At 45.2% G+C, this 23,440-nt stretch overlaps 1 protein-coding gene across 1 annotated transcript; it reads right to left on the reverse strand.

The window, feature by feature from the left end:
- Positions 1-879: 879 nt before the first annotated feature.
- Positions 880-23,109, reverse strand: RIPK4 (receptor interacting serine/threonine kinase 4). The gene is made up of 8 exons (XM_086608265.1): positions 22,928-23,109; positions 14,803-15,094; positions 7,013-7,161; positions 6,163-6,212; positions 4,913-5,071; positions 3,851-3,954; positions 3,066-3,318; positions 880-2,057 (listed from the first exon to the last, which is right to left on the reverse strand). Exons 1-8 carry the CDS (start codon positions 23,107-23,109, stop codon positions 880-882), a joined length of 2,367 nt encoding a protein of 788 aa, XP_086464391.1.
- Between the last annotated feature and the right edge of the window lie 331 nt (positions 23,110-23,440).

Below are 23,440 nucleotides of genomic sequence, written 5' to 3' on the forward strand. Positions count from 1 at the left end.
ACTATATACACAGTATATCAGTCTAGTCATCAGCCCCTCCATTGTTTTGCAAATTGGTATAATGGTGTTAGAATATACCATCCAGTTACAGTCCAGTATGAATTTTAGCTTTTGACTTTTTCATTTAAGACAAACCACTAAGCACCTAGTTCAGGTCACTGATCTTAGAATACATACAAGGTGGTACCATATATGAAGACACCCGTGTTAAGCTTTTACTTCTGCTTATGTATTTTTGGGATCCTGCCTTGCTAACACGTCTGCCTTATCAGTTTTGAGTACATGGAAATCTGTAATCAATGTCTCCATTAAACAGAGTACCTTCTGACACTGAAACATGATTAACTATATCTTAAATAGCCCTTTCCTCATATCTTGCATTAATTTCAAGCAGATTTGTGTTGTGTTCATTCTAGGCTGGAGGCTTTCAGCCCAAAATATAGATCACTGCAATAAACCAGGAATCTACGCCATCCCTTTTTTTTTTTTCCTGGGGGGAAATAAAAAAAGCAGAACCTTAGTTCTTAAATTAGTTTGGCACATAAAAAAAAGCAGGGGGGGAACCTACAAGTTGCATCCTTCTCTCACACCATCCTTGGGAGGGGAACGCCAATATACAGACAGGGCAGGCACACGCAGAGTGACCGATACAGACCACGGCACAGCCGACTCCAGCTGTTAGCCTTACATCTGGCCTCAGTCCATGTGTTCTCTCACTCACACGCTCAAACACAAGTAGCTTCTGCTGGTTGCACCTCAGTCCATCAGCTGACACTGCTCATGAGCAGGTCACTGCACAACTGGAGAAGGCCCTCATGAGTCAAGCTCCAGCAGCCTTCTCACACCAGGTAGAAAGGTAGCAAGTTATGTACCTTCAGCCTAAGTCTCGCTTAACAACACAGTAACTGAGCTGTTACTGCTCTGCCGAGCAAGCCGTAGCAGGGTCTGACATGGGGATCTTTGCATGTCAGCGTGCGCCCCGTGCTTCAGAAGAATCTCAACTGTTTTTGTGTGCCCTCCTCGTGCAGCCAGATGAAGAGCTGTCAACCCTTCACTGTCAGAAACATTGATATTTTCTGAACTGACAAGTTCTTCTACTACTTCAGAGTGCCCGTTTTCTGCAGCAAGATGTAATGCTGTCCTATTTAAAGGGCCTCTGGCTAGAACACTGGCTCTTTCATCTATGAGCAACTTTGTTGTTGCTAAATGGCCGCTGCGAGATGCCAAGTGCAGAGCAGTGTATCCTTCTCCTGTTGCTGCCTCAATGTTTGCACCGTGTTTAAGGAGCAGCCTCGATGTGCTCGTGTGGCCAGTTTCAGCGGCTATGTGGAGGGCAGTCTGCAAGAGCGTGTTCTGTATGTTGACATCTGTCTCCAGGTCTATGAGAAGGCGAGCGACACGGTAGTGTCCTCGTTGAGCAGCCAAGTGTAGGGAGGTCCTTCCATCCACGGTCTGCACATTCACATTTGCACCTCGCTGTTTGGCCAGAAGCTTTACGATGGGGAGATGACCTTGCCAGGCAGCATAGTGCAGTGGCACCCAGTCATCCTTTCCTTTGATGTTCACATTAACACCTCTTCTCAGCAGGATCCGCACAATATTCTCTTGGCCGTACTGACAGGCTACATGGATGGGAGCTCTGCCTTCAAAATCTACCTCATTTAAGGATGCGTTCTTGTCAAGCAGCATTTTGGTGCTGAAATCATCCCCGTTTTGGGCCGCAAAGTGAAGAGCAGTCCACTGATCTTCATCTTTGGCATTAACGTTGATTTTCCTAGCCATAATCAGCTCCACAATGCTTTTAACTTTCTTCTCAATGGCTATGTGGAGAGGGGTGGATCCTTTCTTGTTGGTGAGGTTAGGGTTAGCGTTGTACAGGAGGAGCCATTTGACACACTCTTCTTGACCAGCTTCAACAGCCAAGTGCAAAAGACTGGAGTTCCCATCTAAAACAATATCAACATCTTGAGGCTGGAGGATCTTCATCAGCTTGCTGGTATCTCCAGATAAAATGGCCTCTGTTAGCTTCCTCTTCTGTATGTCTGTAGTTCCAATATCTAGATAGAGATAAGGAAGAAAGTTTTTACAGTGACAGTGGTGAAATACTGCAGCATGTTGCTCAGAGAGGTGGTAGATGCTCCATTCCTGGAAACATTCAAGGTCAGGCTGGATGGGGCTCTGAGCAACCCAATCTAGTTGAAGACATCCCTGCTCATTGCAAAGGGGGTTGGACTAGATGACCTTTAAAGGTCCCTTCCAACCCAAACTGTTTTACAATTCTATGAAATCACAATTCTGATACCCATTAAACCTTACTTGCCCATGGCTAATGCATCTGGTGGCTTCAGCAATGACTTGACTGCAAAAAAATTTCCCGCCCCCCCCCCCCCCCCTAGTACTTTCAGGACAATTTCAGGTCAGACTTGGCACCCCACTTACTCTTATTCTGCTGCTTGTGAAATGAAGAATGAAGGATGCTGTGGTTGATCTCCCTGCACTAATCGTTGTTCATCTAACTTGAAAATAGATGCCTGGGTTTTGTAGCACTGGAATGAAAAGGGAGGGGCACGTGCGCAACAGCGGGGATCTTTATTGCAATGTTCAAGGGGGCTGCTGAGAAGATGACTTGAGTCTTCTCAAAGCAAAAGGTGCTCAGACTTGGGCTTAGTATAACTGAAAAAGTCACAAACTCAGCTGACCTGACTGGGCATTGGCTTTAGTCCCGCTTCAAGTAGGATGCTGGACTAGGTGACCTCTCTTCCAACCAACCTTTACATGACTGATTCTGTAATTCCTTTGATGGGAATTCAGGTTGCTTCTTTTTGAAAGTAAATGAGATTTTTTTTATTTCTCATTAGAACATGTTTGGAAACCACCTAATATATTTATTTTTAAATAACTACCTCTAGTAAACAAACTTGCAGTGCTGACAGCAAGAGAAAGCAAAGCTAACAGTGATTTCCAGAATGCTATTCTTTATATGACTGTTCTCCAACCCATTGACTCCCATGCCCCAGTCCAAAAAACTACAGAAAAACAACAACAAAGAAAAACCTGACCATTACCTGAACTCTCCCTTTCAAAGGAAAGGGAAAGGGAGCCTCGGGATGAAAAAGCTGAATCTACAGATGAAACCCCTGAAAGCCGTTTGTCACTGGAGGCAAGTTTGGACTCAGAAGAGCTGCGGCTGAGATCCTCGGGCCTTTCCATAGTCTGCGAAATCCCCGAATCCAGCTGAGACAACAACTCTGAGAGACTGTAATCCTTAACTGATGGTAGAGCAGGCTCCTGTTTCGGCTGTGATAATGCAGACACCCCCTTCAAGAGAAGCACACAACCATTTTAGAAAGGTCAGTAAAGAAAAATGAGCATGAGGCCCTACAGGAAGAAACATAAGTTTGTTAGTTTGCAGGTAGCCTTTAAGCATCGTTTATGTTAAATTAAACCTATGAATAAGGCCACTGAAAATTTTCAGGTGCAGGAGGGCAGGTTTCACGCAGCTACTAACTTACTCACACAGCTACTAAAGCCACATGGCTCTTCTGTCTACAGGGTTTTTTAAGACCAGTCAGACCCATGTAGTTACAGCCTTTATTTCCTAACTGTCCTGCTCTCCCTCAACAGTCTAAGATCCACTTGCGCTTAATTCTGCACTGAGGTTTTCCTGAGCTGGTCCATGCATCTGCTGTCATTTTTGCATTCCAGTCCGTCACCAATACCCGCTTCTATCAGGCAAGAAGGTACTCAAAAGCAGCAAAGAGAAGGTTGCTTTGGAAGTTAGAGGTCATAGAGGAACGTGCTCCTCACAAAATCTAGTGTACTTAAAATAAGAGGCAGAAAGAAAAAATACCTCAGGCTGCTGCTCTGGGGAATTCTTGGTGTCCAGGTCCTGAGTAATCTCTTTTGTTTCATCTTCTGGTTTTTCACAAAGGGCTTCTGTTTCTGAAGTGATTTCTTAGAAGAAAGCAAGAGAAGGTTTGGTTTTTTTGTTTGTTTGTTTTTTTTTTTTTTTTAATAGGAGGCTTTTCTGAGATGCCCTGCTGCTTTTCTCTGGCATTAGAGTTTAACAGCTTTGAGATACCGAGGGAGAAAGACTCCAATTTTGACTATTCCATCTCACACCTCATCCGTAGGTGCAAGTGTGTAGCTAAGTAAAGAGTGCACAGGGCTGACTGAGCAATTCATTTTCACACTCAGACCAGAACAATGTTACGTGGTGGCTACACTGCAGGACTGTGATATGGGAACCAGTCTACTCCTGACAGATTTAGACATATGCTTTTAAAAAGACAGGATCCCTCTTCCCTTCGGTCTCCATACCTTGTTTGGGCAGGAGGAGGGAGAAAGAGGCAAATCTCTCCCATTAACGCTAAACGAAGCTACCTAGAAGTAGCACTTGCTACATCCTTCTGCACATTGGAATTCATAACAGGTGCTTTGGGAAAGCTCAAGCCTTTGACCACAGCTGACTTTTATTGGCAGAAAAAAATGATGGTACAAATTATTCTGTTGCAAGAAAACAACTGGGTTTCTAGCAAACAACAGTAAATTTCAAGAGCCAGGGCCTTCAACGCTTTGGTATGGTGGAAACCGCACCAACTCTGGCTTGGCATATGCCCTGATACACACAATCAGAAATGAACATAATTTCTGGCTAAATGGTACAATTGGTTGAGTACAGGCCTTATTCCTGACGCGTTTACATAACACCGTCATGGTCAGACTTGTCCCCAGATAATCCCTTCCTCCACAAATGAGTAAATGGCCTGTATCATTGTCTCTACCATACAATGTGTTCTATTTATTCTGTCACAGAGGTTCGCAGCATTTACCCCAAGGATTACCAGAGTCCTGAGCAATAACGTGACTCATAGAAGAATAAATGGGCAGCCAAGTTACGAGGAAATCTTACCCTGAAATGTTGGCCGTTCACCAGGATCATCTTGCCAACATTTTTGCATCAGTTTGATCAAGTTATTACATGAATGAGGTCTGGATTTGGAAACAGCAGGCAGCTCTGGGCGGTGGCCTTTAACTACTTTTACCATAATATGTAAAATGTTGTTTTCCTCTGTAAAGCAAAAGTACATAAATTAAGAACTCTCAGCAAAGGGAATTATTTCTCTTTTGTCTAAGAGCATTACCAATACTAGGCTGAATCTTTGTTTTCATGCATTTTTTCTAGCTTTAGAGTGCTTTCTTTTATCAACAGGGAAAAAAAAGCTGGTCTTATCCTCCTACAATACATTCGTCAATGCAGTAACACCTACTTCCCATGTATCACAAAAACAATTGTCAATGAGTGTCTGTGTTCTTTTTCTACCCATAAAAGACACAGAACCAAAGGGAAAAAAAAAAAAAAACAAACAAAAAACTCAAACAGATCTTTGCTACCTCTCTTCGGATTTCCATATCTGTTGTAAGAAAACCGAACCACAGCTTTTATTTAGACCAGGTATCTGAACTTTTCATAAAGGTGAAGGAAGGACACAAATCAAGCAGAGCAGTACCGTGGCTCTTGACTCTGAAGTCAACCATTGGGCTAAATGGGATCTCTCACTTGGAGAAAAATTAATAGTAGACTAGAGCCTGTTCAAACATGTTTGCTATACATAGGCTAGTCATACACACAGGAAAAGTCATAAAGAATAAATAGCTGCCTGTTGATCAGTACATTTACTGTGGGGTGGAACAAGGCTTATTCTCACAGACAGCTTTTTTTTTTTTAAAAAAAAAGAACAAATCTGTACCCACAATCTACAAATAAACTACAGAACCTCTCTACAGAGAAGCTCTTTCTGAAAACAGCACGGCTGCCTGCCAGTTGGCTCTTTGCTTGGTGCTGTTCCTCGTTGCCCGCAAACATGTCAGGAGTCTGCACAGGGCCACACACCGATCTGGATCTGTACCACGAACTCCAGCAGAAGCAAAAAGATGCAGAGTAGGGGCCCCTGCAGCAACTTGGGTTCTGCTTTCACCATGCAGGACAAAGGAGGACTTACGTTTGTGATCAGAATTTGAGAGCTTAAAAGCATCTGCCACACAAGACACTCGGAATTTGGAGGACGTGCATGCAATCTGGGGCTGGTGGGGCAGGAATCATGCTCATCAATAGGAGAAAGGAAAAAAATTCCAACACAACCCACGATACATTAAACTTACCTGCAAAAGGCTTTTTCTGTGTAAGAACTCCCCAAACCACGATGGAAAAGCTAAAAATAAATGAAAAAAAAAAATTCTAGAAAAGCTTTAAAAAAACCCCAACTAACATAAAATAATTCTCACAGAAATATAATTTCTTTTCCTAAGTTCTCTTTCCTTGTCCTTCACTTATGCACCTAACTCAACTGATGAACACACACAGCAAGATGCAGCCAAGATCCATGATTTGAAAGTCTAGTTTTTGCAGGGAGGAACCTGAGGCAGCAAACACAGGGACTTGCTGGAGGCTGCTGAGCTGGTAACATTTACCAGCTACTCTACACCAACACTGACAAAATCAGAGAGGAGCAAAGCATTACTGTGGATTTTATTAAATATTTCTACCCTGCAAGATGACTTTAAAGAAATACATTCCATTTACAATATGATGATATTTTAATGTAGAGCTATGATTTCCTTTTTCTAATAACCTTACCATGAAAGAAGAACCAAAGACCTAGTGACGAAATCCACTGAAGATAACTAAGAATTTTATCGCAGACTCAAAAAGTAGGTCAGGATGTACCTTTTGATGGGGAAATTAAAGGTGGGCAGAGTGCCTCCCATGCCAGCTGCTAATAAGTAAGTGTTACTTGGAATGATAACGCTCAAGACCCAGGATCAGCTGCAGTTTAAGAGGCCTCTCCCTATAAAGACTTTGCAAAAAGCAAAGCAAACGTTACCCTTTGCAAGGTGAGGCTCAAACTAGATTTCGGGGTTTCATGCTTAACTAGGTTTTATAACCAGAAAAAGAGAGCTCATTTTGCACTACTTCTTAAAGCGCTTTTAAGTGTTTTCATAGTTAACTGACCTGTACACATCATGTTTGGTGTCAAAACACCTGTTTTTCTCTTTGATGCGCTCTGGAGGAAGGTACGCAATTGTGCCACACAAGCCGTCCATGCTGATGTCATGGGAATGGGACAAGCCATTGCACTTTGCAAGTCCAAAGTCAGAAATCTGCAAAAAATGGAGGAGGAAGAGGGGAAAAAGAAGCATGTGCTACCATTAGACTTAAGAGGCATTAACAAAAATTTTTCTGTAAAGAATGACAGATGTTAACAGGATGACCCAACAAAATATAGCAATACTTAAGCTAAGAAAACATCTCTGGCAGCATTACGCTATGGGAGGTTTTTCTTTATGGTTAAGCCTTAAAAAAAAAACAAAAACCACAAAACAGAAGAAAGCAGTTTTTTGCAAGCAGCAGCGTGTTAGCTCTTTACGTAGCAAACACAATAAACACTCAAGACAATTTATTGTAATTTAAAACTAGTCAAATTTAGCTAGTGCAAACTACTTTAATGTAATTATTGGTCCTGCCACCCCCTTTACCTATGTAACCTCACGTTGTATGCTATGTTTAAGCATCCTGAGCACCTGTTTTCAGATCATGAGCTCTCCAACGAGAGCAAGAAAATTGTTCTTTCAGATACTGCTTTTACATTGACCATGCCAACAAGGAATAAGCCCAACACCAGAGGCACCAAGTGTTAAAAAAAATCCAACCCCAAACCAACACACACACACATCAAAAACCCACACAGGGAATTCTTTTTGGCAACTAGGACATACGGTAAGTTGGTGCAGTGATGCAGTGAACCCAGCTGAAATGAACAAGTGACAGCAAGTTTATAAAAAGGGAAACACACCTCCACTTTAATTTGAAGTGTCAAACAAATATGCATTCATTTGCTCTCAAAGGCATACCAATCATCAAGCAAACAGATAGGCAAGGAATTTCCTTTGTCTTACTTATTTCCCGGTGGTCAAAAATGTCTATTATGCTAAGTGGAAATTTCAAGAAAAGTCAAGTCTTTTTGGACCACTCATCCCACTAATTTTTGTCTACATGTTAGATAAGATTTCCCCCACACACACACTTATACATTCTTTTTATCTAATAAATACTCAGATTTTTCAATGACTCATTCACCTTTTGATCTTCACAGCTTCTCCTTTGAGAAAGTTCTCCTCAAAACAGCAAGCATAATTAAAACAAACTTTTTTTTTTTAATAGGCTCCAGCTTTACACTTTCAGAAGTTTCTGGCTAAAGATACCACAAAGCTAGTCGTAACATGCATCCATTACTGGAAAGGGAGAAAACTACTGCCAGATTCATCCTCCTGGAAAACAGGCACGCTACACAGCCATTGGTCTTCAAATGCTAGGAATCTCCCTTTGCCATAAAACAAACAAAGCAACCCACGCAGCTTCAGGAAGAACCTCTCCCAGGGACAAAGAGCTCAACAGAAGCCTTCTCAGGAGCTGTAGGCTTGTAGCCCAGCACACAGGTATATCCTACCTGTTGCACATCTGTGTCTTAAATCTGTAGGGTAATGTGGGAATGACTTGAAAAGAAAAAAGAAAGAAGCAGGGAAAAAAAAGGGAAAAAAGCAAAGTCACCTGGAGGAATAGTTCCTCATGCTGGTAGGGCTACACTCTCAGAGGGGGATGGCTGTCCTCCTCAGCAAGCCAAGCACTGGAGCCCAAGCAAGCATTAAGTACTCGAGAAACTGTGATTCTATGGTTCTATAGAACCCAGGTTCACAGTCAGCTTACCCTGGGAAGAGCTGAATCGACCGCCCCAGGAAGTGCTGCATGAGTTTGGGGCACTTAGTGCTCCACAAGAGAACAAAAGCACAACCCCAACATCACACAAGCCCACGGTGTCAGATTAATAAATGAACTGCCTGCTGCAAGTCCGAACAGATCCGACTTGGCGAAGCGCTGCTATCCTTTGATTAATGTGAAGCAGAGGCTCGTATACACCTCAAGAAATCCATATGGCATGCAGGCATAATTAAAGTAATACACCTTCCCCTTTGTCTAAGCAATACCAGGTTTCCTACTATGTAAGTTAAGAAATGAAGATGAAATACAGACAGCACAGTGACGCTCCTGCGTCAAGTGCCACCAACTCCGTCGTGTGAATCTAAGGCTAGGGCTAAGGCAGGAGGCAAAGCACATGAGAGAGAAGTCTCAGTCTCAGCCTACAAACCAAGAAACAGCTAAGGTACATAGTATACCCCACCACCCCCCCCGGCTAGCAAGAAATTTACCTTGTGAACCTGCCCCTACCTACTGTGAAGGACTAGGTTTTATACCAATAGGAGATTCATCTGCAGAGCAGAGCTTCAATTGTATCCAATTCTGCAGAAAGCAGAATCTTCCAGGCTGCAACAAAACAGTAAGATTCTGCAGACAGCTTTGTGGCTTTCATTAGTTCCTTTAGGGTAAATTTTCCACACTACATGGTGTATTTAGTCATACAGTTTCTTTAAACATCAGTGGGAACTGTGCAGTGGGTGGAAGACACAGCCATTTAACTTACCTAGTTTGCCTTTAAATTGTTTGCCAGGTACCCAGTTCTGCAACACAAGGCACCCTTGCCGGTGAAGGTAGTGAAAGTGGAGCACCCCTCCCCACTTCTTCCTCCTCGTCCCCGCTAGCCCTTGCAGCCCACCCCGAGATCTGCCCTGCCCCACAATCCGACAGAAGCCCTAATCTCACTCCTCACATCACTTATTTCAGGTGGATCCTGTCTTGCTTCAAAAGCATACCTAATATTGGCAGAGTTAAGAGGAGACATGGAGGCGACAGACTGCTGCATGCAAAACACGCGGTGAAGAGGTAGGAAGAAGAGAAAAAACATTGGCCAAAGCCCACGCAGACAGTGGGATTGTTCGTGTTCAGACAGCTCGCTCGGTCTCTGCTCTTTAAAGGTCTGCATGAGAACAAACACGTGAGGAGCAACTGAGGAGGGGAGCTGTACGTGTTTTCCTGCCCACTGCCCAGCAACGCTTACTTTACTGAGAGATTCCGAGATCTGAAGATCTTTCTTTTTCTTTTCTTTCTTTCTTTTTTTTTTTTTAGTTTTGTTTGTTTTAAATTGAGCATCCTATGCACACACGCCTTTCTCTACTTCTGTCATTTGTGGACGTTTCCATTCTAGTTTGTAAAAAACATTCACTTGGAAAGATTTCGATGCTTTGAGTTTGTCAAGTTATTTTTTTGAACTTTTTTTTTTTTTTTAAGAAACTATAAGATAATGCTCACATAACTACAATGGTTACTGAAGTCAGCTATTCCCAAACATTGCAGGGATCCAGCTCCCAGGAATAAAATTAGTGCTTGGAAAGTGCTTTCACTGACGACTCCTGACAGCCCATCCTGAAGTGCACACTTAGCTTCTGATGCTGCATGTCATTTTTCTGCAAATAAGACTCACAAACCCACTGCAATGGACTCAGGGACAGAAGTTACCAAAAGGTTTTCTTCATCAAATAGATAACAAAGCCATCAGATTAATTTTTAATCGCTGCTGGCATGTCCAGTATTTGTCTCTGTCCAAAGTCTCTGTGCACTTGGATATTGGGAATGCCACCCCATTTGTCTACAGGGTTTTCAGGTGTTGGGGGGGTTGGCCTTGTTTGTTTGTTTGTTTTTCTGGGGTAGGGGGGAAAGTCTGGTTGTTTCGATTTCGTTCTTTAAGAAACGCCAGAAAATTTTCAAGAGATTTACATGGGTCACAGATTTGGACTACTAAAAATTACGAATCAAAATTAATTCCAAGCGTAGACACAACCAGCATCTGCACTTCAAACATACATCTTTACTTCAGTGTTTATGAACACACTTCAGTTAGCTACTAACAGAAGTCTTTCTGAAACAGACTGTATTTCCATCCTTTTCCAATCTGTCCTGAAACCTTAACTCCTCAAAACCTGTTTCAGGTGAGACATTTGTAACGTTCTCTTTAGAAGCAGCAGGAGCCAAAGCCACAGCCAAACATCCATTTTAATCCATCGTAAATCTGCATTACCGTAACAGGGATGGTCTTGTGCCACCACAATTAGATCGATTAGAGAATCGATCAACGTGAAAACCAGCTTTGTTGGTTGGGATTAAAGAGCCATGTAACAACAGCCCTACATGGAAACCTTGATCAGGAGTGGTGGGAAAAAGAGAGAAGGGATACACAAAACAACAAAGCCTCTTCTCATTTCTAATAACAGGAGAGCATTTGCAGCAGATAAAAAAAAAGTGGCTGTGTTAACTACATTAGCTAATCTAATAAAAAGAGACAACCGCTCTTTACCAGCCTGGCCTCTGGGTATTACTTTAACCTACAGATAACAACCTACACTAAGAAGCTTTCCGATAAACAAACTTGCTGTCTGACCAGGTGGCTTCTAACTCCACACTCAGAAATTTTGCAGACCCTTCTTCAGCTGAAGCAAATAAGGTTGAAGACGACAGAGGCAACCTATCCGTGTTTAGTAAGACCATGAGCAGAGCATAACAGAGCAGCAAACTTCACTCTTCACACTAGTTTAAATTGGAGCACCAGAGGGAAAAAAAAAAAAAATAAAAGCAACTACAGTGAGCTTAAAGCAGTACGCAGCTGAGACCAGCTCATCTCACTTCAAGTTCTTTAAAAACAAAATCTAGGAGATGAAAAATAACTGGTGGGATCTGCCTCGGGGGGTGTGTGCATGTGTGTACCCACACATATATACACACGTGTGTGTGTGTATACATATATGACAAGATGAGGAGCTGCAAAAAACACGCTGGACAGTAAGTGAAACAAGAACTTACAAATAGTGCTTTTGCCCAAATATTAAGTTGCAGGTTGACTTAATTTTAAATACCTGAACAAGAAGTAACACTTTTAACCATGAGAGACTGAAGATAAGAAACTTGGGAAGCAGAAATAGAGAGAGCATGTGGGCATGGTAGCTGGCGACAATTTAGGGTATGAGATTACTGCATGTGAGGAGTGTGAGTATTCTCCTACTGAGGGCCCTGGAGAGAGATCACATTGGAGCAGGGAACAAGCAAAGCAACAGCGCGCGAGGGCTGCGCTGGAACGCAGCATTGCTTCCCCAGTGCAAGTGATTGCCACAACACAGGGAGCTCAGGGGAGCCACCCAGGATGCGTATGGAGGGCAGGAGAGCCGAAGAACAAGCTCATACGATGTGGTCCAGCTAAGCAAAAACTAGGTGTTAGACATGTCACCCCAAAGTATTGGAAAGATGTGTATATGGAACACTGGAGCAAGAGGCAGGGAGGATCTTGTTGATACAAATAGAAGTAACAGGCTGACATTAAGGAAAAAAAAAAAAATACAGGCTGATCCCTGCTAGCAAAGCTTGCCTGGGCATGGAATAATCCTTCCAAGGAAACCACACTGCTTAAGGCAACCAAGACAGAGCAGGACACTGCAGGGAAGGGAGCTCCTAGCTGGGGCTCCTGTCAGTACTGAGCTCCACCACCACTGGCAGAGGAGGAGGCATGCACCCACCCATCCTCCAAAAAACAGCAAAGCCTCATCTTGCATTGCACATATTATATACATATATTTACAATCACAAAGGAGTCCCCCAACATGCCTTTGGAAAAGTTAATATCTGTCTATCTATATCCCTGCTCAGTGCTCAGGCTAATCCCATCCTCTTAATTATCCTCCCAAGAACAAAATTCAGCACACACTTATGTAATACACTGGAGACAGCTTTATGATATGGAGGCACCCACTTGATGATAAGTTCTGTACAACACTACTGCGTTAGTCATCATCCTCACTTAGGGTTTTTACAGTAAGTGTCGTGCTCGTAAAAGAAGAAGGGCGTGTTTCCATTCAACCAGCAATAGGGCACAGAAGCATTTCTAATGTGCTCCACTGGAAGACTGTCTGTTTCCTGGCTCAAGGGCAAACACTTTATAAAAGTCCTCCCTACCTCCAGACTCTTCTTTTGCAGTCTGCAACGTCTCTTCACTCACTTTAAGATTCTATTAGGGACAGGTCACCTACTAAATTAACACTAACATTTGAAAAGTAAAAACGCTTCAATCATCAGCTCCACTAGCCTTCCAGCAAGAAAATGCACATTAAATCAAGCTGCAGGGTCTGAAATTTAATTACAAGTCTCACATCACACAAAAAGAAGGTTTGGGGCCATATTTTTAAAGTGAAAGCGCCTCACAAAATATGTACATCTCTTATTTTGCATACAGGTTCATATGTCTGCTTTACTGCTTGGAGAAGTTTCCAAGATGCCTGCAGCTCTAACAAACTCCTGGCTAGAAAAAGGTTTAGATTAGACCATTATTTTCTGAACTTAATGGAAAGGGTCTGAAAACCTTCATGGGTTTCACATAAAGAGCAAGTAGCAACAGCTTCGGGATGTCAACAATGACCTCATCAAAACCATTTTCTTTTTGGTATATTTCACACTTTGCCCCCTTACATCACCACCCAATATAGGCTATACAGTAGGCAGAATATCAGGCAACATTTCAACCTCCTTGAACGGTGAGAAAAACACAGCCTTCACTGATGAGTCAAGAAAGAGGAATTTACGAAGTTATGCAAGCAAGCACAAACTTTAGGTAAATAAATCCTTTGCGAAGGCCTCTCAGCACCAATGTGTGAGAATACACTTTCAACAGTTCAAATACTGATGTTCTGGTCATAATACCTGGACCACTTGTAGATGCCTCCTATCTCAGAAGGAAAACCCTTCTTAAGAAGTAAACCACTAAGAGGCCCGGCAAAAACGCTGAGACTGGCACAGGCGTGATTTCACTATAAGCACACGCCTCTTACGGCTCCAACCCTCTCATGACATCAGGAGAGACGCTTTCATTTCACGAAAACATCATTTTAGAATGGTACAGGCCAAAGCCATTTGGCCAGTTTGAGGGGGACAGGAAAACAGAGCAGATGGATGATGGCACGGATTAAAATCTATGACTACTTGTACTGAGTTATATCAGCCAGTTGGCATGATTAATCCTGCAGACCTAAGGTGAAGAATTTGGCCACTGATTTGAAAACAGTCAGGAAAAATATGTATTTCAGTCTCTTCCCCAGAAGGAAGGATCAGAAAGCAAGCACAACCTCCTTAGTCCAGCTGTCAAAACAGAACCTCCAACAGAGAAGGCCAACAAGTTTTGCATGCTTACTCTGGAAATGGAAAATGAAAAGAATTTCATGCTGATACAGCCACAAAAATTTCCTTAAGTGACCTCTGGTATGCATAAGCAGTCAGGATAGAGATACTTCTTCACTGTATAAGCTTGGAGCAAACGAAAGAAGAAAATGAGTTGCCTCCAGGAAGGCTTCTCAGGACTCCAGCTGTAAATGTGATTTGGGTATTTATAGTGGAGCATACGAAGCCAGAAGGACCTAGACAGAATAAGGTTACCACTGGGAGCTGTGGAAGTAGCATAGACAATTTAGAGGTGCGCACTGCTTTTCTCTCCCTTTTCTTATCTGCCTCATGACCTTACCACAAGGGAATTTGCAGCAGGACCCACGAGCTCTCAAAACCAGAACTCACAACACTAGCATCCTCCTAAAATTTCAGGAGAGTTCTCACATGCTCCCTAAGTCTACCTCTATTTACCAAATGCACCAAAATGGTGCATAAATCAGGGAGACAAGTTTGAGGACTGGAGGAGTTGGGTTGGTGAGCATCTTTCTAATTCAAAAGGAATGCTGCTGGTTTCTCTCAGACTTTTGAGTCTGGCAGGAGCCATGCAGGAATATCCAAAGGTGGGTCCCTGGCAAAGACTGTCAAATACGTACCTTGACATGGTAGTGGGCATCAAGCAGGATGTTTGCAGGCTTGAGGTCTAGGTGGAGCAGTGGAGGGGACATGCAGTGCAGGAAGTTCATCCCCACGGCTGTCTCGTGGATGATGCGGAACCGCAATTCCCAGGGCAGAGGTTCGGAAGCCAGGAGCTTTTCCAGAGACCCCGTTTCCATGTATTCCATGACCAAGCCAACTGGCTCTTTACAGATGCCATAAACAGGAAGGATGTAGCGAAACTTTGCCATTTCCATCTTCCTGGCTTCTTCCAATAACTCCATGCGCTCCCTGGGTAGAAGAGAACAGATGGTGAAGGACTGAGTAGCTGTTTCTCCCTCCCATACACACAGAAAACATTTCTTATGAAACTGAACACCGCATTTCACGATAATCACTTGGCAGAACCACGCTACGTCTCACGAGCCTTTACTCCAAGCATATTTCCACATTTACTAACTTTGTTTTGTGCTTCTAATGGTAGGCAGCTCACAGCTGCTGAACCACAGGCAAGATGTATGCTTCCACAGCGCAAACATCCCTCGCGCAAAGCCCGTCTCCTCACTTTGATGTTTATGCTGTGCTGTTCGGAACGAGGATGGTACATGCAGTGCCCAGATTTACCACCACTGTAACTCCTTGGGCTACAGTCATTAACTTTTTGTGAGTCATAAGGCTGCGTTAATCAGGAGTGAGCACGGACAGCATTGCTTCAGCTGCCCTGCTGCCATGCCTTGGGAGCAAAATTCCCGAGACACACGATTTAGGGGAGCAGGCTGCCCGCCGTAGCGAGGGGGACACAGCAAAAACCTCTTTGTCCTCAAAACCCAGACTTGGCAGCTCCAACACTCCGCTCACTCGGCTCCAGCGGATGAGGAAAACTCCCGGTACGCTGGTTTTGGTGATGTAACAGGCTCAGCGCCGGCACACGTAATGAGCACCCCCGCGTTGTTTACAGGTCACTTTAGCCTGACCCCGCAGAGCACTAAGCGTTACTCAGTCCGAGCGGCAGCCTCCCAGGTCAAGACCCTTAATTGCCATGCCCTCCTTCCGCACCTCACGCACGGCCAACATGCGCCAAGTGGAGTTCGAAAGAGGAAACAAGGGTCCTCTTGCCAGGCCGACCGCACCCTCACAGAGAAGCCACACCTGATGGGTGAAAAAACCTTCAGTCCTTCAAAAGGTACATTATTAATGACGATGGGCAGCACCCAGAGCAGCCTCGGGCCATGGTTACCGATGCATCAGTGTTGCTGCCACCCACCAGTTTACACAAGAGGACACAGGGAGGTCAGATAGATAATATTTCCTGAATGGACCCTCTTTTATTACACGACAGCTCTTGTAACAGACCCACGGTGTGTACACTATTTAATGGAGAACAGTACCTGAAGTAATAGGACCAAGTTTTAACACAGACTCCTGGTAAACAGAGAGTCCTACTTTAAAATAAAAAAAACATTGCTTTGACACTCTCCCATCCCACCCAGGCATTATGAGATGACCAAATCTCCTGGAGGACGTTGGGGTTTACATATCAAGTTCAGTGAGCATATTCACAGCAGCCACAATAACTGATGGAAGAATGATGCTCGTACCTTATGCAAGACAGAAAGCTCTGTTGTCCACCCTCTCCACCAGTCCGCAACAGCTCTGAAAATGACCCCAGGACTGATCCTGACCCAGTCACAGTTTATGCCCTGCCCCACACCACTAACAAATTATGCCAGTTCCCACTTGCTATCAGCTCAATCAAACTTTTTTTATTTTTTTTTTAATCTGACACCAGCTAGAAGCCATCTCTATTTCTAAAAAGAGAAACGCCAAATCCGACCTTAGCCCAGTGAAGTCTTCCCTTCCTGCGTGTCCCTCCTCAATGCCTGAATGACCCAGGGGACAGCACACACCACCCATGCTGAGACACAGCCTGCAAGGGACCCTCCGTGCTCCCAGACTGGAGCCATTTCAGGAGCCATCATCCAGCCCTTAGACTCGGCACTAGGACGCTCCCGCGAGCCTGTCCCGTTCCCCTCCGCTCCACCGGCGGTGGGAAGCGCAGAGCTGACGTTCGCCCAGGCGAGGTTGGGAGAGCGGTCTGCGGCCGGTGCCACACCAGCTGTAGCAGCCTGCAATAACCCACTGCAGTTAACATTTTATGCTAAGGGCGAGTCTAGCCTAGCAAGAACCGGCAGACCTATTTCAGAGGCAAGATCAGGCTGAAAAATGGTTTAAGAGGGACATATACACTGGGAGAAAAAAAAAAAAGATAAGGGGAATCTTTTCTCTCCATTAACCGTGTTGGCTCCTGCTGCTCCCTACAGCAACTTTCTTGTGAAATAATTGCCTTTGTAGACAAGTACCCAGTTTGCTCTGTGGCACTGCTGGAAGGGAGCGCCTATGAATAACACAACCAACTCCTTGCCCCCGAGCCACATGCATAGCCAGCATAATTCACCAAGCTTCGGCTGGCTGAGCTCTGGAGTCAGGGATGTAAAATACCTGTCTGAGCCCTCCAAGGCAAGGCAAGAACTCAGCAACAGCCAAAGCCTAGCAAGAACCACTAGACTCGCGAGGACGGGGTTGCTGGGCTAATGACGCCTCAGAAAACATTACCAAAACCATAGGCAACAGCTGCTCAAAATGGGGCATTGTCCTCAATGAAGAGCGAATTTCCAGTTTCAACAAAACTAAAAAAGTTCCCTTTCTTCTTGGACCAGACCCAGTTAGTTGAGTGAATTAGCTGACTAATTAACAGACAAGTGTCCTTTATCTAATTTGCCTGTTTAAATAAAACCCCCGTACAATAATTGCCCCTTTAGCATCTTCCCATATCCAGAGTGTTCAAAATTGAATCAGCCAGTGACCTGGTATAGCTGGGAAGACATGTCAGTTTTCAAATACAGGCCCTTCTCACCTTCAGAAAACAGAAAAGGAAAAAAAGACAAAAGAAATAAAGAGAGTCAAAGTACAACTCAGTCATGAGCCAAGTGCTGGAGTGCACTTGCATTAATCATATTAACACGAACAGCTCGATTAAACCAAGATCTCCTCCATCAGGCAAAGATGAAAGGTCTTTCCCTTTCCTTTTCCCTTAGAGAAAGGTGCGCCAGGTAGTCTGAGGTGTTCTCAAGGCGCCCATCACCTCCACATGCAAGCGCTAATGCTGCATGGAAGGATGCTATAGGCATCCTTCAAGTTCACATTTAACAGATCAAATTAGGAGAGGGAGGGGGGGCAGGTTATGCTGCTCAGTTACTCCTAGTGCTTAGAAATTATTCTGCACTATCACCAAGAAACACTTCCCTCCAAAGTGGTGGAAAAGAAAAGCTCCTTATGAGGTTTCTCAGTCAAGAGGCATGAGATCAGCTTCTGTTATAACAGTTTCTTATTTAACACCTACACGATTGAAGAGTCAAAAATCACTTTCTGTAAGCACTTTGGCTCCAGTCCCCTTCCCCTCCAATACCATATTCTAACATCATAGTAATAAAAATTAAAAAAAAAGAAAAAGCTTGCACACAGGACAGTTGAGCTCATGTAAATCAAGGGGTGCATAAACTTTCCCCTAGAATAGCATTAGGGGGCAGGGGCATACACAGCAAGAGATCTAGCACTGGGTTCAGTGCCAAACAGCATCTTTGTCAGAGAAGAAGTCAATGACAGGTCTCCCATTTTCAAAGCAATTAGAAGTATTACATGAATGGGGGACCTCTGATGTCCCCGAAACAGCTGCCTGCTTCTGCTCAAAGTCAGACCCTGAACAGACAGGGCTGAATTCTTTGGATTCTCCTGGAGAGACAAGGGACTTACTCCTGCCCACTGCCTCACTCCCCAGGGACCAGGGCCCAACCACAAAACCCTGCCACAAGAACAGCAAGAATTACAGCTATATCCACATCTGCACGTATCCAACCTTTATGCCCTAAAGATAACACTGTGTTGTAAAAATACATGTTTAAACTCACAAGGCGGTCCTTGCAGTTTTATATTCCCCCACCACTACCACCAGATTTCCTTAAAGGAATCTGAGACAGAGCAGTTAAAGTTGCTTCAGAGAAACTCAGAGAGCCCTGAAAACCCATAATAGGGCCGTTTGTGTGAACCACCTCCAGATGCAGAGCAGCCAGGCTTCTCCCAGCCCAGGGCAGATCCAGCCCTGCGCAGTCATGCTACTCTCCCACGGGGAACACAGGCTACCTCTTTACAAACTGCTGGCAGTGAAAATGGGGTCTGCAAAAATACAACACCCCTGAATTCTTTCAGGGAATCTTTTTGTCTGCATCGTGGCAGGTGCTTAAGGCATACTGTGACCTCTGCTCTACAGGGTACATCTTTAATGACCTTCACAATGCTGGTCCTCAGAGAAGAACGCAAGCAAGAGAAGAAAAGAAGAAATCAGTGCATGGTCAGGACAGAACATGTTGGGGGGCGGGGAGGAATTAAAAAAGACAGAAGAAAATCCCTTCTTTCAGGTTAACCCAGATCTCAGCCCTGCTCACAGATCTCTGCTGCAGAGTCCTGGTACAAGAAGGATTAGAGGTTAATTTGGACAGCTAGGCCCATCCCTACTCTTTAAAGGATCACAATTCTACCTACACATCCAGAGACTGCTACGACAGACATCACTCACCTTCATCACCTAAATAACACAGCATCTGTTAACAGGAAGGCATGTCTAGAACCTCCTAAATTTCTAAGTCCTACTGCATTCCTAAATCCAGGTCCTGCAGAGAGAGGTACATGTAGAGCTTTGCTCATTTCTGGTTTTTTTTCCAATCAAGAAGGTTTTTTTTCCACCTCCACACCCTGTAGCCACCCACACCTCCAGCAAAGAGCCCTCTCTGGGAACCGTTACATCGTTCATACTTGTTATAGTCTGTCTGCACATTTACGTCCAGCTGTAAGAAGTCCACAAAGGCTTCCAGGTCGTTCTCTGAGCTCGCCACCCTTTCTCTCCAGACCACACTTCTGTTCTGGTCAATGGGGATGACGAGAGGAGACTTTACAACTCGCTACTGCAAATCCTGGGGGAGAGTCCTCTCCACCACACACTTTTCTGCAGGCTTCCATTGAACCTCCCCATCTTGAAAGCATCTTGAGTCACATGTGGGAAACGTGATGTCAGGAGCCAGAAAGTGGGAGCAAAAGGGTGTTAGGAATGGAATTTGGCTCAGTCACCTGAGAAGGCTCCGGCTTAAAGGCAGAACCACTTCTGGCTGTACATTCAGTTTTTCTCCTGCTTGAGGCCACTTGGCTCTATGCTGTGATAATTGCCAAGGGAATTACTTCAAATCTCTTACTGTCTGCAGAAAGTATGAGAGACTCCAGAGTATTACCACCACCAAGCCATTACAAACCAGGTTTTAATGTGGTACCAAATAAATAAATAAATAAATAAATAAAACCCTCCGTGTTTTTTTTCAGTTAGTGTGTCCGATACCACTGGTAGTTCTTCTAACTCTGCTGCTTCACAGGGTTCCAAGAAACAGCTAGTCAAGTTAATCTCCTGGATCAACAATCTAATTACACAGGCTTGTTTCAACCTGCAAACTAAAGAGGCCACATTTTATTTTGTCTGTGCCCCCCACCCCACTCTGTCATATGAACGGCACAACTTTCTTAGAAAAGTTTCAGGTGAAAAGTCTCTCTGGGGGTGAGGAGACAGCAATGTTACTAACTACCGAAAAAGGTTTGGCAGAGCAGCCTAGAACCGAAGAAGAAGCATATACAAATTCAGCTTAGCTTTAATTTTGCAGAAACAGCCTTTTCAAAGGCTAGAGACCCTCCAACTGCTAATTAATGCTCCCCTTAAGCATCTGAAGCAGATATTCTGTAGTAAAATAAATAAACTAGCATTTCAAGGATGGAATTGTTAAAACAAGCCAGGAGCTGCAGGAGCCCCACGCCCTCCAAATTCCCAAATTCTCAAAGCATGTTTTTTTTACAGCACTGCACATTTGTATGGTCTCTCCAGTACCTGCACACCTCATAGCCACTAAGGGACAGGCAGTTCTGTATTGCTCATTGAAAATATAAATATAGAGATTTGGTAGCAACTGTCAAAATTAATTGTTCATACAATAGGCAGCGGCATCCTTTGTCTCTGACTGAAAATTAACTTTTGAGCAAGTTCCCAAATGCATTCTACAAAGAAAAGTATAACAAATGTTCTAGCTTATTTTTAAGAGACGTTTTAATTTTAACTGCAAAATTAGTCAGCTACAATACGATTTTGATTAGGCCTCAATAAGCACCAAATCTGAAATTTACTTTGAAGTTTTAATGGTAGGAGGGCTTGCAGGTTAACCCAATAAAACACCCTCTGCAATTTTGAGGTCTTTTCCATTTTACTCACAGAAGCACAGTTACTCTATGCATATATTAAACTCCCCCTCTCCCCTTTTAAACAAGGAACACTTTTATCTTATTTACTATGCTATACATAGCCATGCCTAAGGCAAAGTCAGCAATTCAGATAATGGGCAAAACGCCCCACTACCCTAGTAATTTTCTAGAAGATGGGTTTACAAACATTTTCAATCCCTCCTCCTGCAGGAACCGCAACAAGAGATACCTTTTGTGACCCAACCAACTCGTGTCTTAAAAAACGAACTGCAGGATCAGCTCAAGAGTTGGCAGAGATCCCAGAGATCAAGGTGGAGCTCGAAAAGCTCCATGAAAACAACTCGGCCATATTCACCTCTCTCTGCGCAGAGGCTGACCTGCAGAGAAATCCCTACTGTCCCTCAAAACAGAAAGATGCTTCTAAAGATGCATCTGGCAGCCTTCCTCTCCTAGGAAAGGAGGAAGCCACACTCAATAGGGCCCTATCACGTGCAGACTGTGTGAGCATGTCCTCCACCATGGGCCACAGCTAGCTACAGAGGGGAGATGAGCTGGAGGGGGTTCACACTATGTGGTATCTTTACCTGCACCATGCAACACAGCTCCACACTGGCCTTCCCAGTGAGGACACATCCTGGGCAAGACACAGGGAGAAGCACTGGCCCTCAACTGAAGCTGGAGAACATATCTCCCAGCACAACTCCTTTCAGCACCCAGTCCTAAAAGACAGCACGCCCGCACCTGCGCCCCCCACGCGCCGACATCCCCCACACCAAGCCTGCTGCTTGCCCCACCAGTGTCTACCACATGGGAGTCACAACTAGTGCACCTGCAAATGCAAGCTAAAGGGCTGTTTTTTTGCAAGCTGCCTGGAGCAAGACACAGCAGGACTGAGAAGCCCCTGGATCCCATTTGGCATTTCCACTCCCACACTTCCCATTTGGAACTGCCTTTGACAACCTTTGGAGCTGCGGCAGGCGTAACGCTTTAGCACAAGCCAACACACGCACGACCAGGGCAGGGCGAAATGTTTTCCAAATGGCTCCAAGGGAATAAGCAAGACCCACACTGCGGCCGAGCTGCAGGTCTTTCCAAGCAGCTGCCGAGTGGCTGAGCAACATCACTCATTCTTTGAGGGAGGCCGGCCCCATTACGTGTGATATAACTCAAGGTGTTGGTTCGGGCTTCGCTTAAGTGTGACAAAGGCCACGTTCGCCATGGGAATATTTAACCGCGCGGCTCCTTTTGCTGCGTTCGGTCAGACCTTCGTACTCGTCGTCGCCATCGGCGAACCAGGCTGCGAGACGGGCTGCAGCTTCAGTGTTCCCGCCGTGTTGGTTTGTTCTTTTCCAAGCACGTTCCCAGGATCTGTCACTCTGGGCTACGTCGCTCGGTTCGTTTCTCAAAAATGAGGTGCTGGCGCTGGCGGGGCAAGTGGTATTTAGCATCTCGTTTGGTCTCAGAAGCGTTTCAGCTGCTCTTAAGCACAATTACCTACATTTGCACGCCTCGTGTAAGCTTGACCCAAGAAAAAAATACGTGAAAAAATAAAAGCCCTGACAACAACAACAAAAAAGAATTTAAAAGAAAAATCTCTGAGCTCCCAGGAGCCGGGCAGGGCTGCGGAGCGGGGGGGAGTTCTCGGTCGTCCCGCGGCTCCCCGGCTGCGGGAGCCGGGGAGCCGCGGGACGACCGAGGGCTCCGGGCCGCCTGGAGAGGGTGTCTGCTGTGCGAAGAGCCGCTTCGCCCCGCCACCCCCCGATCCCCATCGCCCCTTACTTCTCATCCACATGGAGGCTGGGCGAACACTTGATGGCGAGCCAGGTCTTCCAGTGGAGGTGGCGCACCTTATACACCTGCCCGAACCCTCCCGAACCGATCTTCTCCCAGCTGCCGAACTCGCTCTCCTCGAAGGTTTTGAGCAGCCCCATGGCCCAGGAGGAACCGCTCTCCCGCGCCATGCTGCCCTTTCCGCCGCCCGCCCGGCACCGCGGGTGCGCAGCGCCGCCGCCGCCGTCACCGCCTGCCGTCCGTCCGTCCGTCCGCCCGCCCGCCCAGGTGAGTCAGGTGTGCCGGGGAGGGGGGAGGACGGGGTGGCGTCACTTCCTGGGCCGGGCACACCCCCTCCACACACACACGCACCGCCGCGGGCAGCCGAACGCTGCCAGCGCCGTCGGGGCACCCGCCAGCGCTCGGGTTCCGCTCCCAGCTGGGGCGGAGGCAGCGGCGCCGGGTGTAACCCCCTCGGAGGCAGCCGGAATGCCCTGTCCCCAGGGCCGGGGTAACGCGTGG

The sequence above is a fragment of the Tauraco erythrolophus genome, chromosome 1 (assembly GCF_009769465.1).
Source record: "Tauraco erythrolophus isolate bTauEry1 chromosome 1, bTauEry1.pri, whole genome shotgun sequence".
In the NCBI taxonomy this organism is placed as follows: Eukaryota; Metazoa; Chordata; class Aves; order Musophagiformes; family Musophagidae; genus Tauraco; species Tauraco erythrolophus.

What these genes read in the sequence shown, in the direction of transcription:
- RIPK4 (XM_086608265.1), bottom strand. Translation starts at nt 23,109, where the DNA reads ATGGCGCGGGAGAGCGGTTCCTCCTGGGCCATGGGGCTGCTCAAAACC. An exon ending in CCCCAGAGCAGCAGCCTGAG is followed by an intron (nt 3,319 to 3,850) that starts GTATTTTTTCTT and finishes CTTCTCTTGAAG; the next exon opens with GGGGTGTCTGCATTATCACA. An exon ending in CTTTGAAAGGGAGAGTTCAG is followed by an intron (nt 2,058 to 3,065) that starts GTAATGGTCAGG and finishes ATCTCTATCTAG; the next exon opens with ATATTGGAACTACAGACATA.